This window comes from Misgurnus anguillicaudatus, chromosome 25, assembly GCF_027580225.2.
Source record: "Misgurnus anguillicaudatus chromosome 25, ASM2758022v2, whole genome shotgun sequence".
In the NCBI taxonomy this organism is placed as follows: domain Eukaryota; kingdom Metazoa; phylum Chordata; class Actinopteri; order Cypriniformes; family Cobitidae; genus Misgurnus; species Misgurnus anguillicaudatus.
Window position 1 is genome coordinate 16,121,313 of NC_073361.2, and position 15,468 is coordinate 16,136,780.

The 15,468-nt window shown below is 35.3% G+C and overlaps 2 protein-coding genes across 2 annotated transcripts; one reads left to right on the forward strand and one right to left on the reverse strand.

Annotated features, from left to right (window-relative positions):
• Positions 1-89: 89 nt before the first annotated feature.
• Positions 90-3,057, forward strand: LOC141362078 (sialoadhesin-like). Its single transcript, XM_073863876.1, has 6 exons — positions 90-99; positions 256-579; positions 769-1,032; positions 1,221-1,305; positions 1,811-1,865; positions 2,002-3,057. Exons 1-6 carry the CDS (start codon positions 90-92, stop codon positions 2,074-2,076), a joined length of 813 nt encoding a protein of 270 aa, XP_073719977.1. The 3' UTR covers positions 2,077-3,057.
• On the reverse strand, positions 2,850-14,086 carry pck2 (phosphoenolpyruvate carboxykinase 2 (mitochondrial)). Its single transcript, XM_073863680.1, has 10 exons — positions 13,456-14,086; positions 9,656-9,867; positions 9,116-9,300; positions 8,657-8,863; positions 8,122-8,309; positions 6,783-6,945; positions 4,505-4,720; positions 4,264-4,401; positions 3,991-4,086; positions 2,850-3,880 (listed from the first exon to the last, which is right to left on the reverse strand). The coding sequence occupies exons 1-10, from the start codon at positions 13,489-13,491 to the stop codon at positions 3,411-3,413; spliced, it is 1,911 nt and encodes a 636-aa protein (XP_073719781.1). The 5' UTR covers positions 13,492-14,086; the 3' UTR covers positions 2,850-3,410.
• Between the last annotated feature and the right edge of the window lie 1,382 nt (positions 14,087-15,468).

The following is a 15,468-nucleotide window of genomic DNA, read 5'->3' on the forward strand; positions in this document are numbered from 1 at the left end:
AAAAAATCAAATGTTAATTACTCAATTAGAAATTAATATACAGTTGACAATAGCACCTGTAACCTCACTTATTTTAAACAATCATTTTAATGGCTGACGGTGAATAGTGCATTTTAATTGTACAGTGGCATTGATCTTCAATTTATGTAATGCTGCATCCACACCACTAGGTGTCAGTGAAGTCATATCAGCATAACATAAAAATAACTGAATGCATTTTTAATAATTAACTGTCTGAAATCATTTACCCTGCAGATCCACCACAACCTCCTGACATCATATTCAGTCCAGATGTGTCTAAATATGTGATAGAGGGCACTGCAGTGAATCTGAACTGCTCTGCTGAAGCTCCCTGCCCCAAACAACCTCCTACATTATCCTGGACTAACATCCCCAAATCTGCCAACATTATAACACAGTTACAGGACCAACTTAATAAAACTCATTCAGTGTTTTCCTCAATGACCTTCAATGTTTCATACATGGATCACAAGATGAACATCTCCTGCACTGCAACATATCCAAGAAACATCTCCAATAACACAACTGTGAACAGCACAGTAATGCTGCAAGTAATGTGTAAGACATTTGGATATGTTTTGCAAGTTATTTCTCATATAACAATCATTGTTGTTGTTGTTAGTGTTGTTGATGTGTTTTATGTTATTTTTTGATTAATATTTAGTAGCAATATTGGTTCTAAAAAAGCATGCAAGTTAATATCTCAAGCATCATTATAATGGCTGTCATGTGTGCTTTTCTTCCAAGTTCCTCCAAAAGAGACTCATATTATTATTGAACCATCTGCTTCAGTCACTGTGGGCACTAATGTAACTTTCACCTGCCAAAGCAAAGCAAGACCATCAAATAACATGATGTACACCTGGTACAAACGTGGACAGAAGACACCTCAATCACATGAAAAGAAGATGAGCTTCACTGTAACTCATAATAATACAGGATGGTATTTCTGCACAGCACTGAATAAACATGGCAACCAATCATCAGAAGAGATTCAACTGTTAATCTCAGGTAATATTTATCACAAAACATTCAACACAGTTTACTCTTATAACTTTTGAGATTATCACAACTGTATTCCTAAGTGATTTTCGTGCTAAATTCTTTGTTACTTGTAGATCATTTGAAGCAGTTAATAATTAAAATACATTTAAAACCAACCACAAACTGAGATTAATATGATATTATTTGTCTTTAAGGACCCTATGGGTACACACTTGTATATGCTGGTTGTGTGGGAGGAACTCTGGCTGTGCTTCTGTTTTCTGTTATTTTATGTATGAGGTAAACTCAGTTTTCATCATCATGAACTGACTCATAGTTTATATTGAGTTTTCTTTTGTATTAAAACACCACAGTGGATTTTTATTTACATAAGCCCCTTAAACAGATTCTGAGAGACAATATACTCCACATATGGATAGACTGCTCAACATAGATGAGATCAATGCTTTGGATGACTCATTTTACACCCATACAGTGCTCATATCACACCACATCAGATGTCATGATAAGTTATTTTGTCATGATGACTAACCTTTTACAAGTTAATATATTAATTGTAAAACAAAACACAGAAAGATTTTTACATTATCTGTAAATATATAACTTTTAAAATGCCTTTTCTTCTAATAAAACATTTCTTCTGTAACAGCTGGTTTATTTTTTTAGGTCTGAATGTCATCTGGTACATTTTCTACAAAATCCTCTGAATTGTAAAATATAATTTTAATTGAGGATTGTGTGATCTGAGAGACACAGCACCATTATCTTCTTTTTACTCTTATAGGTCATCAAAGACAATCAATGAATCCAGTGTCAGCTGGAGGGATGTCTCTTATCAGGTACACTTATTGCTTTTTATGTAGTTTATTGTGTAATTGTGGTACACAATGGTTCAGAACTTCAGGATCATTGACACCGCATCATCATTTATTCTTTCATCAGCTTATTTATAAATGAAAATATCTGCCTTTACAGAGGATTTTGGCTGATGATGAAACCCTCATTATCTACAATGAAGAGATTGACGTCTCAAAGCTGCAGAAGTCATAACAACAGACTTCAGATGTGATGAACTCACAGAAATACAGACTCAGGTGTTAGAATTATCATCTTAAAAAAATTATCCTGAAAACCCAGTAAAAGACATATTTTGTGAATTATTATTTTCTACATAAAATTATCCTATAATGTAAAGAACATTTTGTAATATTATAACTTTATTATTGTTCAAATTGACCATGTTAAACATTAAAATCAAGGTGAAATCAATGATTGAAAATAATTTACCCTGTAGACACCACAACCTTCTGAATGTAAACAGTACTGAGCCTCTTCTTTATTAAATCAATAATTAATCTGGTACAAACAACAACAGTCACCACTAGATGGCACTAAATGATTTTATCTAAACATTTAAAAATGATTTCCATCCTTACTTTAAATTATACAGGGTGATATTGTTTATACTTTCTTCTTCAGTGCACTTAATAAATAAACAGTCCTTAGCAAAGTCCCAGCTTACAAGTGAATGAAGAGTAAGTGTGAACCATTATTATCTACAGATATAAAGATATATTACGAGAATAAAGCAAACTGCATGCATATAATATATACTGTATTATACAAATTAGTAAACTGTATTACAACAAATATACAAATAAAAATATTACTCTTGTTTGTAACTGATGTGTGTTTATGACTCTAAAGGATGAATTTAGTCTTTGTATGGTTTCTGTACTACTGGCATGAGGTAAAAGCTTAAAGCATCAATAATCTCTTGCATTTTATGATATTTATAAAAAAAACTGACAGTCACAAGCAAATTGATTTACAGTTTTTATTCCATTATCCAAGTTAAAAACATTCACATATTAAACAACTGAAACAGTTCTCAGTTTTCTTTGGTCCAGATCCTTCAACCTTTGTTCAAGTATAAACCTGAATTCTGTCAATCATTCTGCTGATAAAATTAAAATTAAAAATAAAAACAATAAAAAACAGCTTTCATTTGATAGGCGGTAAGTTTAAAAACAAATGTTGTGAAATTGGTGTTTTCCTTAAAGACCAGTTTGCTATTGCTCAAAGTTAGTAGTGTACCTATAGATTTTAGTTTTTATGCCAGAAGTGATGGTCTCTGTAAATTCATAATCTGCTTTTATACAAACACAGGATAATCTAAACTGGCAGTATGTAAACATCAAATAAAGTTTTTTCACTTCTGTTGTAAGATATATTAAGGCACCTTGGCATTGACACCACTGATAGTGATACAGACTGTGTATGTTTGCATTTCTTTGGTGCAGTGCAACAGACAGTCACATTAAAACAGTTACACCTCCCCAACCAACTCTCATTGGTCTACTCAGCATTAATGTAATGTCTATTTAATCCCTTACTCTTTCCTCTAAAGCCCTCAGCTCGCCCTCCACCTGTGCAGGTAGATCAGATCCGACCTGTTGGGTGAAGTAGTTCCTGAGCTCCTGTGCTTCTTTCTGCCAGAAAGGTTTGGGCAGATCAAACAGGGCACCCATATCTACATTCCCACTCATGCCTTTTGTGTTAATGGCACCATTTTGTGGAATCCATCCCACGATGCTCTTGGCTGCAGCTTCGTCTTCATTGGTGCGGCCACATCTATTGAAGATCCATTCGAGGACGCGGGCGTTCTCGCCGAACCCTGGCCACAGGAAGGAGCCCGTCTTCTGATCTTTCCGGAACCAGTTAACGTGGAAGATCTTGGGAAGCTGGGTCGGAGCCTTGCGCGTCTCCATGCTTAACCAATGGGACAGGTAGTCGCCAAAGTTGTAGCCGAAGAATGGACGCATGGCGAAGGGGTCATGCATGACTACCTTTCCTAAAAACACAAGTCATGTGTATTATTATTATTATATTATACATTTTTATTCATTTAGTGTGTGAAGTAACCGTAATGTTTATTAGCTTGGGAATACAAGTGAAATATACCTTTGTGCTCTGCAGCAGCTGTAGATTCAGATCTCATTGAAGCACCAACAAATACTCCATGACGCCAATTAAACGATTCATACACCAGAGGAACACCTAGAAAAATACAGGCACATTTAGAAAAATGTAAACCAAACCTAGATATAATTTTTTTGTGATTTACTACTTTCTACATAAAATGATTCTACATAGCGTAATGAATATAAGTAGATTTTGAGACTTTGAGACTTTAGCTTTAATAGTGTAATATATATATGCTAAAATGATACCCACCCTCTGGTCTTCTTCCACCGAAAATGATAGCATCAATAGGGACGCCCTCATCACTCTCCCACCGGGGGTCTATGATGGGGCACTGACCGGCAGGGGTGCAAAATCTGGAGTTTGGATGGGCACATAGTGTAGAATCACCTGAGAAACATAAAGAAGGATGGGTTTTATATTGTAATAAAATTATTTAATAATTATTAATTTAGCAAAAATGTTTAAAATACTTTTCCCAATTCAATCTTACCATATTTCCAGGCTTTTCCATGCCAGTCTGTGAGCTTGATTCCAGGTCCAGGTGCTTCTAGACCCTCCCACCACACTCCACCATCACTGGTCTCTCCTACATTAGTGAACACTGTGTTTTTGGAAATGGTTGCCATGGCATGAGGGTTGGTCTTGAAGGACGTCCCGGGGGCGACTCCGAAGAAACCGTTCTCTGGGTTAATAGCTCTGAGCTTACCTAGTAGAGATACAAAATAAATACTGTCAGAAAAAGGTACAAAAGCTGTCACTGGACGGTAACCTTTAAAAGGGTCATAATATTAAGGTACCAAAATGTACATTTGATTTACTCAATTCAGCTTTGAGGTATTTTTGAGGTTTTCAAAGGGTATCGCACCAGTGATATAGCCTGACGTTGTCATACTCAATTCTAGTCAGAATTTGAGTCTGATACCGCTCCATTGAGCTATTATTATGAGGCGTGTCTCAACCGAAAAATGCCTCTGCACTCAATTGGATAGACCTACGACCAATCAGAGCAACGGAGTGTGTGACGTATGTTGAAATTACGTCTTTGCAGCCTGACCGAACTGCTAGTTATTTCACTACAATGACACTAACATTGTGATTATACTGAGTTAGCGAATGTACATCAACACCTATTATGTTTACAACATTTCGTTTATATCACAACATGAAGTATTTACTAAGTCATAGAGTAAGACTATCTCTTACCATTTGTACGTTAGGTGAACTTCATCCACGACGACACCCATTACGTTTGCTTGAAAATATTGGAGCCTAGCATGTCCCTCCACTTATTCAGCAACCACAATTCCGGGCTTCCGAAAAGAAGCTGGCAACGACCGCTAATTATATCCATCTCGTCGTGCACGCTGAGTTGCATCGCCGTGATAACGTTAGCCATTTCAGTTGCGACCAACTTTTGCCGAATAGGAAGGACGGCAAAAACATCAACAAATGCCCTGCTCGCGTTTCTCTGTTCCTCTTTTAAAATCAATGCTCTGTCGATATCTTTTAGAACAGACTCAATGTCAGTCCACACATCTGAACTCTACAGCGGCAGCCATTCAACACACGCGCTCTTTGGTGACGTGGTTCATTACGTTACTGTTGATTATCTGTCCATCATCGTATAAAGCCCGCCCTGACAATTTGATTGGTTCGACCAGCGTTTGTTCTAGCATAGTAGCTCCTCAACGGAGAAACCCCAGACCCATCTTCCCGTTTACAAAATCTTGTGGGCGGGGCTAAGATGGGCTGGCACCCAGGCTACCAGTGATAGCTTTTTGCACTACCATCTTGAATTATAGGCTTCTACATATGTAACACTGGACAACAAAACCAGCCATAAGGTTTTTTATTGAGATTTATACATCATCTAAAAGCTAAATAAATAAGCCTTCCAGTGATGTATGATTTGTTAGCATATTTAAAAAAAACTAAATATTAAGGAAATCACCTTTAAAGTTGTCCAAATTAAGTCCTTTGCAACACCTATATGACTAATGATAAATAATTTTTGTTAATATTTGGTAGTAAATTTACAAAATATATTCATGGAACATGATGTTAATATCATAATCATATTTGGAAGTAAAAAAAGAATAGATTATTTTGACCTGTACAATGTATTGTTGGCTATTGCTATAAATATACCCGTGCTACTTACAGTATGACCGGTTTTGTGGTCCAAGGTCACATATAACTAGAATAAAGAGTCTGTTAATCATTGCACAGATTCCTTATAACATGAATTAATGCAGAGGCCATAATCGCTCCTAAGCAACAGCTGGCATATTTGATTAGTATATTTTTTTTAGATACAATACTTATATAGTGAGTGTTTTGCTTACTGAGCCATGCACTGATTTTTGTTTTATTAGTTCTCTCTGTTGCGCAATGATAAAATAAATCAGTTTTAAGTCTGCACAATATTGAAGAATAATGCTATATACTTTCTAAATTATGTGATAAACAATATGCAATATGATAATGCTTTAATTTTTTTACTTATTCAAATGTTTAAAAACTGAAGATTATATAACAAACATACATGTTTTACATTTCACATCTTTCACACACTCATTCATGTGCCAGTGTCTTTGCCAAAACTATACATCATTTGAAAGTATTAAAATTATTCAGTTATTGCAAAATTATCCAATGTGCATATAGTTATATTGTTATCTGTGATGTTTCGATATACTGTGCAGTCCAAGTATCAGTAAGTCAAAGGTTGCATAGGTTGTCTCAAACCTTGTAGTTTTATTTCTTACCCTGACTGTCAAATTTCATCCAGGCAATGTCATCGCCCACACACTCCACCTTCCAACCTGGCAATGCCGGTTTCATCATGGCAAGGTTGGTTTTACCACAAGCGCTCGGGAAGGCTGCCGCAATGTACCGCTTCACACCCTGAGGATTTGTGATTCCCAGAATCTACAGGAGGGAGAACAGCAAAGTCATTCATGGGTTTTAAATGACATCTAGTAATAGGTTAAATGCAGGTTTTATAGTATGATGCCCAGCTACTTGATCAGTACTGTAATATGAAGGTTGGAAATTCATAATTTTATTGTTAACTTTATAAATAGTAAAAGGAAAAGATCCTTTAGACACATAAAATTAGATTTACATACACCTAATGTAAAGCACTGAGAAAGCAAGGATGTCTTTTTTATATTTAAATATAAAAACATTTTATTAAGTTTGCATTTTTCCAGGACTCCTATACGGAGAGCACAAAGCTCAACCAGTTGAGCTATTTTTGGTAATATAGATGTAAATAAGTGACTAAATTAATGACTTAAAGGGATAGTTCACACAAAAATGTAAATTCTGTCATCATTTACCCACTCTCATGTTGTTACAAACCTGTATAAATTTCTGTTCTGATGAACACGAAGGAAGATATTTTGAGGAATGTTTGTAATCAAACCGCCCCATGAGCCCCATTCACTTACATAGTATTCTTTTTCCTACTATGGAAGTGAATGGGGCTCATTAACGTTAAATGTTGAGAGAATTTTCATTTTCATGTGAGCAAGTCAAGTAATGAATAAATGAAATGATCATCGGTTGTTTTTAAACAATCAGACGTTATTGGATACTGGGAAAATTGCGTTTATCTCCCGATACCGATTATCGGCCAATATATCGGTGCATCCATAATTCAAATATAAATCTGTTAGAGATGTACATTATATAAATGGCTTGTTTTTTATATTTCTATGGTTTATGGTTTACAGAAAATTTATTTTAGCAAGATTTTGCACTGCAAAAAATGCCTTTCTTACTTAGTATTTTTGTCTTGTTTTCAGTACAAATATCTGAAAATGCATTTTCTTGATGAGCCAAATGACCTAATACAATAAGTCTAGTTTTTAGACAAAAAATATACAATTTAAGTGAATTTGTGCTTAAAAAAAGCAAAAATATCTGCCATTTGGGTGAGAAAAAAATCTTTGAGAAAAAATGTGTTTTGCTCATTAAGAAAATACATCTTGATTTAAAAAAATGTAGATATTTCTACTGAAAACAAGACCAAAATACTAAGTAAGAAAGTGTGGCATGTACACAAGGCTCCTTGATTGTTTCAGATCTGACGTGTCTCACCAGCATGTGTTCGGCCAGCCAGCCCTCATCTTTGGCAATGCGAGAGGCGATGCGAAGGGCAAAGCACTTCTTTCCCAAAAGTGAGTTCCCACCGTAACCGCTGCCAAAGGACAAGATCTGTCTGGTGTCTGGGAGATGTGAGATCAGCACCTTCTCTGGATTACAAGGCCAGCTGTTCACTAATGGAGCTAAGAGAAACAAACCGAGTAAATAAGACTAAATATGCTAATTTATTATGTATTTATTGTTTAAAGTTGTCAACATTGTTGAGCATAAGCATATATTATTATGCATTAGACAGTGATGTGTAAGTGTGCAGTATATCCCATTGGTTTGCTTGTTTTGCTTCATGACCTGTCCTGATGAACGTCTAAACTAGAAGCAGCAAATTAGTTCATCTTTACAACCAATCACCAAGATCACTTAGGTTACCAGTGAACCAGCATGACCCACCATAAACAGCACTAAAATTCAGCTTAGTGTAAGCTAGTCTTGTGTAAGCTAGTCTAATGTAAATAATTAGGTAATTAGGTACCTTTAAGCGGTAATGGTTTGCCCACAGAGTGCTGGCAGCGCACAAACTCCGCCCCCTCTGCCAGTTTCTGCAGTACAGGTGTACCCATGCGTGTCATGATGCCCATGCTGGCCACCACGTATGGAGAATCTGTCACCTGTACACCGAACTTAGCGAGTGAAGAGTTGACTGGACCCATGCTGAAGGGAATCACATACATTGTGCGTCCTTGAGAGATAGAAAACAAAAAATGTATTGTACATAACAAAATATAGTGACATAATATAGTGATGCATCAAACCAGTTAGATGTCAAGAGAAATCCTAATTATACCAATGAATTATAGTGATTATAGTGACAATAAAATATAGCTCCATGTAGATTAGCTAATAAAAAAAAATAATAATTAATTGTAGTTAGAGTCTCATGTTTGCTGATGATTGGCTGAAATGTTTTACAGGTGGTTAGAGTAACACACACCTGTCATGCATCCAGGAAAGCGGTCCTCTCTGGCTTTCTGGAAGTCATCTTCGCTCATCCAGCTGCCCAGCTGGGATTTAACACCTCCGGCAGGGATGGGAATAGTGTCTCTCTGATTTTTAGTGACTATTACTGTCTTACTCTCCACGCGAGCCACATCTTTCGGGTCTGTACGAGCCAACCAGCTGCAGAAAGGATCAGCAATTATTAAAACACAAAACTAAATGAAGATTTACACATTAACCAGGTGTGACATGATAAAGATGATAGTCTTTTTGTTGATTGCTTAATTACCATTTTTGTGTAATTACTATGGCTAGCCCCACCCACACTGACAACTTATTACTACACTAAATGTATGCTAACTGACATAAATTATGTGTTATTGTTCTTTCAGTTATATTGTTCTTATATCTCATTTGATTAGGTACGAAGTACAACGATGTTGATTCATTCACTTACACAAATATTTAAATACGATAAAAAATGTTTGCCTACCAGCTTTAACTTAACCAAGCAGTTGAAGACGTCAATACTAACCAGTTCTCATATTTTGTGAGTTTTTTCACCATTCCGTCTTTCTCCAGGTTTGCCAGGATATCTGCTGTCTCCTGAGGTGTGCCTGTGACCACGTGCACTTTAGAGGGTTTACACTCGGCCACTGCGCCCGACACAAACTCACCCACAGACGAAGGCAGAGAGGGAATGGAGGAGAGGGCCCGGGCCCCCACTGTAGCAGTACTGATGCCATTTCTCCTGCATGAACAAAAACACACAAACGTAAGTTTAATGATGCCAAAAAATATTGCAAAAAATATCATTTTTTGTTATTCATTTACATGTGAGCATTTATACACATATACACATACAATCACAATCCAGCTAAAGTTATATTTTTGTAATTTACATAAATTATTCCTACATAATATAAAGAACATTCTGTAAAAATATATTATTGATATCTTTACTATTGATCATTGAGAAATCAATGATAGAAATCAAACTTTGATGCTCCACATCTCATCATTAGGCTTTGAAACCTTAAATTTCACCGACATGGTCACATATTAAAAATTAAAAATAAATAATACAATTTGATTTATTATTGATTATTTTAAAATTGTATTAATGTAATATTTATCTCTTTACTAATTATTTTCCATGAAAAAATAAGAACACAAAGTGACGAGTTTTTCCACGAAATGACAACAGGGGTGTGATATTTATTTACTCGCAAATAACAGGTCAAACCAGATATGGCAGACGATATTAGCCTACTTTTGAAAGTTTATCTTATTACTAACCCCAGCTATTTTCCGTAAGCATGCAAAAAACAAAGTACAATTATTGTACAACAATATCTCCAGTACTCTACAGGTATTTAAACTGGTTTAGCTTGACATTTCACCAGGTTGAAATTCAAAAGAATAAAGCAAATAAAACATAAATCAGGTTATTCTGCTTTATATGAAAGCATTGTCCATTACAAGAATTGCAGGTGCAGGTAATGAAGCGTATGTATCTGCGTATGTATATTGTAGTTCTTGATCCAGATCTTAACCCTACTAATCTAAAAAGACTTGCTGTATTTCAGTGCAAGACGTCAATTTGATTTATGACAAGTTACATGGATGAATGAACATTCATTAAAGACTAGCTGAAAACTTTACGGTTGGACGTATATTATCATAGGTTATGAAGGTTTGAGCTGATTTTGAAACAGGGAAACTTATTTGTGCTGGACTTTGGAACAAAATGCATGTACATCGATTATCAAAGGTTTGCACTCACTTGACCGAATTAGAGACTTATTATAGACATTTTGTACTTTTGTAAAAACATATGTAGCTAATATATGTCTGTTTCTCTACACAACTACAGTTTAAAAACTTTCCATACTTCCATTTGTGCTGTTTCATTGTTTTGATGGGTTTACAATGGTTGTAAAGGTATGTAGGTGTGTACAAAATTGGACAAGTACTAGAAATACAAACTGAAATACAAAGATAAAGAGAGGAGAAAATATGTGTTTCTGAATAAAGAAGAGTTATAAAGAGTGACAGAGACAAAACAGGGAAGAAAATCAGTAGACACAAACAAAAGTACAAAATCTGACCAAAGGTTACATTGTTGTTCGAAACCTATATGAGTTTCTTTATTCTGTTTCACACACAAAAATATATTTTGATAAATGATGGTAAGCACCCAATTGATCATATAATAACTTCCATAGTAGGAAACACAAATACTAGGTGCTTACCATCATTTAGCAAAATATCGTATTTTCTGTTTAACAGAATAAAGAAACACATGAGGGTATAAATGTAGAAAGTAAAGGAAGTAAATGATGACAGAATTTTCATTCTTGGGTGAAATATCCCTTTAAAAGGGGACATTATCATTAAAGCTAGAAAATGTAAAAAAGATCAACCCAGTAACTTAGTTTTGCAAAAATATTCTCTGCAAGCATGTGAAAAAATAGGTCATTAAAATTTGTCTCCACCTGTGATGTCAGATGGGGATAACATTGCCCTTAATCTGTACTATTCAACCACAGCACTGCCTTTCAGTGCAGAGATCAGCTCATTTGCATTTAAAGGACACACCCAAAATGGCACACATTTTTGTTCACACATACAAAGTGGTAATTTAAACATGCTATAATAAATTATCTATATGCTATTTTGAGCTAAAACCTCACATACATACTCTGGAGACACCAAAGATTTATTTGACATCTTAAAAAAAGTGAAATGTTCCCTTTAAAGAGCGAACTGCCTTTTCTCTTTGGCATTTAATGAATAATTTCTAAAACCAGCTTCTCCTTGTCTTAACATTGTTAGTGAACTGCTATCAGCATTATTAACTAACAAGACTCATGACTTGGAAGCCTGGTGACTGAAATAAAGTGAATAGTAGCAAAAGTCCTAATATTTATCCATTCAGCTCAAACCCCCACCCCAATTTCCACAGTTTCTACCTTCTCCTAGGCCTACCAATCCCACTCTATTGTTTTCCAAAGTTATAAACGCTTACTAACTCAGAACAAAGATAAATCCCTCAGGCTATAATAGTTTTGACCCCTGTGATCCTGCTCTCCCACCAATAATTGTTGAGTTTTACACCATCAATTACAGCAGGCAGTTAAACACACCCCCACTTGAATTGACCAATCAGAGGGGCTCTTTTGCATTCACTCCCCACCCCTCCCCTCATAGGCTGGTTGAACAGGATACATCACAAGCACACTATGTTCACACATGCACACAAAATGCACGTAACAATTTTATGAAAAACGCATGCCATTGTGAAATGGAACTAACAAATGCTTTGTCTGTGAGGCATATGCATGCAATAAGGAATTAGCTTCTATATAGGCACTAAATAAGTTAAATAAAAACCGGTTTATCAGTCAGTTACTGGCCATGCATCTGTAGGGTAAAGTTTAGCTGGACATTTTCACACTGTGCATATTTACTTGAAATCTTCGGCTGATGTAATCACTTATTCTGGTGAGAGAGTGATAAAATAAAAAAGATTTGCAAAGCATTTATATTTGTGTTTTAAAAGCAGTTTTACTGATGTCTACAATTTTATGCTGCATTTATCTCACAAACTTTTGCAATGCTTTGCTTTGTGTCAATAAAAGTTTTAGTACCCATTCATTTTTATTTCTCATTTACAGACTGGAAGCATTCATTAAGCTTGATCTGAATTAACTTGTAATACAGGAATGGCTCCAGTTTAGATGCAGTGTGATTTATGTTAATGTTAAAATGTTGTTTAACCTAAAAATAGGAAAAGCCAGTTCTCTGTGACTTACGTTTCTGCATTCCTTTGTATTACTACCTTCAAGTGTCACGTAATGTGTGTCAAAAGTCATTTTGACTAGAACAAACTATAGTTTTCCTAACATCATATGTATTGTAAACAAATAATGTCAAATTGCTCGATCAGTAGTGGAGTTGACAGGGCGGTTGATACAGAATAATGCAAGCCTGTTTAAATCTCTATCGTCATCATCATTGAGAAACTATACAACAAGGATGTTTGCCCTGGAAAAGGACCAAGTGTATCAACCTAACTTATTAACCTGACACTAAGTCACATATGGTATACTTTAATTCAGTTCCATAGTTTGGTCGTCTAATACAATAATGTATAGATATTAAATTTTTTTTATTTAATATAGCTGGATTATCAACTAGATACTCATATAGAAATATAAAGCACAAAACATTAATGCATTGCTTTTCAGAGTATGCACTAGACGTGGTAATAAACAGAGTTGTTATTACATTCTTATACATGTAAATAATGAGAAAAGTAAAAATAAACACTCTCCTCCTTAGTACTCCAAGCAACAGGCAAGACATCTTTGGTGCAAGTATTTAGTGCAGTAACAATAACTCAAAATTATGGCTTTTAATAAAAAAATAAAACAGCAATAGGAGAGGGATGACTTGGTCCTCTTCAAAGCCTTAATCTCATATCAAATGGTTGACTGTGATAAAGTCCAGCTCTTGAGGTAGACTGAGACCCTTGCACTTTAACACGTGTAACTCATCGCCAGCTGATCCCACCCTTAAACCAGATCCTACTTCAATACACAGACAAACCAGCCTGCGATCACCGTGTGTTTCAATAACAAATACAGCATTTACGTTGGCAAACTTCCTTATTTGCTAACATAGTTTACAAGTTAAGTAGGTTATTTAATCACAGGAACTCGTACGCTTTTAATAAAACACGACGTGGAAAAACTATATTTTGCATTTCATTCATAAAGTCCTAATTTATGCCATCAAAGATGTTTAAGTGAATCAAATGCAGCGCTACAACGAATCGCAGATCCAGCCGGCTGATGCAAGCGCACGCGCATTGGTTGCACTGGTTTCTCTCTCTCCGATTACGCAAGGGGCTCGCGCACGTTCCGCGTGCAATGCAAACAGACAGAGTCGAGCAGAGTTTTCTGCAGGTGAATATTGTTTATAAAGCCTCACTGAAGTTTGATATCAGGCGGCGCTCGTGCCAAGTCAGCAGATGTTGATAAAGTTGACGGTGAGGTCTGTAAGGCGGAAGCTCATTGGATAGGTTGTGACGTCACCTTGCTCATCATTACAGCTGTTGGCGCGGGGTCCGAGAGAGCTTTAAAATATAGTTTTTTTATTTTATTTCTATTCCAGTAAGATTGAATGGTGTTCTATTGGTTTTCATCTGCCAGATAGGAGGCTGTCATTGCACACCAAATAACAGCAACACATGTTAGACTTTAAACCATTTGAATTCATTGCAATGAATATTTGGCACTGGAACAGAAAGTGAGACGTGAGAGAAGACAGGGACACTGAACAGGCTAAAGATCACAGTGTTTGTGACAGAAATGTAGATTAGACGATAGTGGATAGAGATAAGGTGAAAGAGGCATTGTGATTAGACTTTGATCTATGTGAAGTAAGAGTTAATCCACTTTTAGAGATCAAAAGTTTTTTTTTCTTTAGTAAGTATGTTGACACTGTTGTCACATTGTTTTTATACTGAGCTAATAATATTAAAAATCCATTAACCTTAACCACAATCCACAACCCCGACACATGCATTAAAACAAAACATGTTTGATGAAAAAATAGGACTTTACCCTTTGATGTTTGCAGCAAGGCAAAACCATAGGTCTTATATTATGAAAAATAAATCTAATTGTTTGACTAAAATAATTTTAAACGTATACAACATTGCTAGTTCATTAATTTAATTTAATTTAATTTAGTCTGACTATATTATGCAAAACTTTTATTAGTAACCTTATTTGATATGCAAACAACATTGTTTGCATACAACAACTGTTTAATCAGGGGTCATCGTGATGGAAGATAAAGGTGGACTTCACAGTGGACAGTCAGAAAGTCATGAATAAACAAGGCCTTTAATCTTGTCTGTTTATAACATGATTTTATTGATTAGATCTAGCTGGATACACGTAATTGCAGTGTACCCTGGTATTTGTACTATGGGAGAAAAGCACAGAGTGTTCTGTTTCTGTGAGTGCCGTATGTCTTTTATTTATACCAATAAAGGAACTATTTGCAAATAATTTTGAAAAATCTGAGCACACAATAAATTAAAACAGAAATAAATAAAAACAAAGTGATTTTGACCTTGTCTGCGAGTACCAAAATTCAATATGTTATTATGGCTTTTGCATGAAAAATGAATTATATATACAATAGTCTTTTTTTTCTACTATTAAAAGTGATTTGGCATCCCACCATTCTCCACACTAATTTCCATACTAGTTTTAATCTAAAAGAACATTATGTATGTAGTATTACACCAATTGCATTTTACCTTTTTTA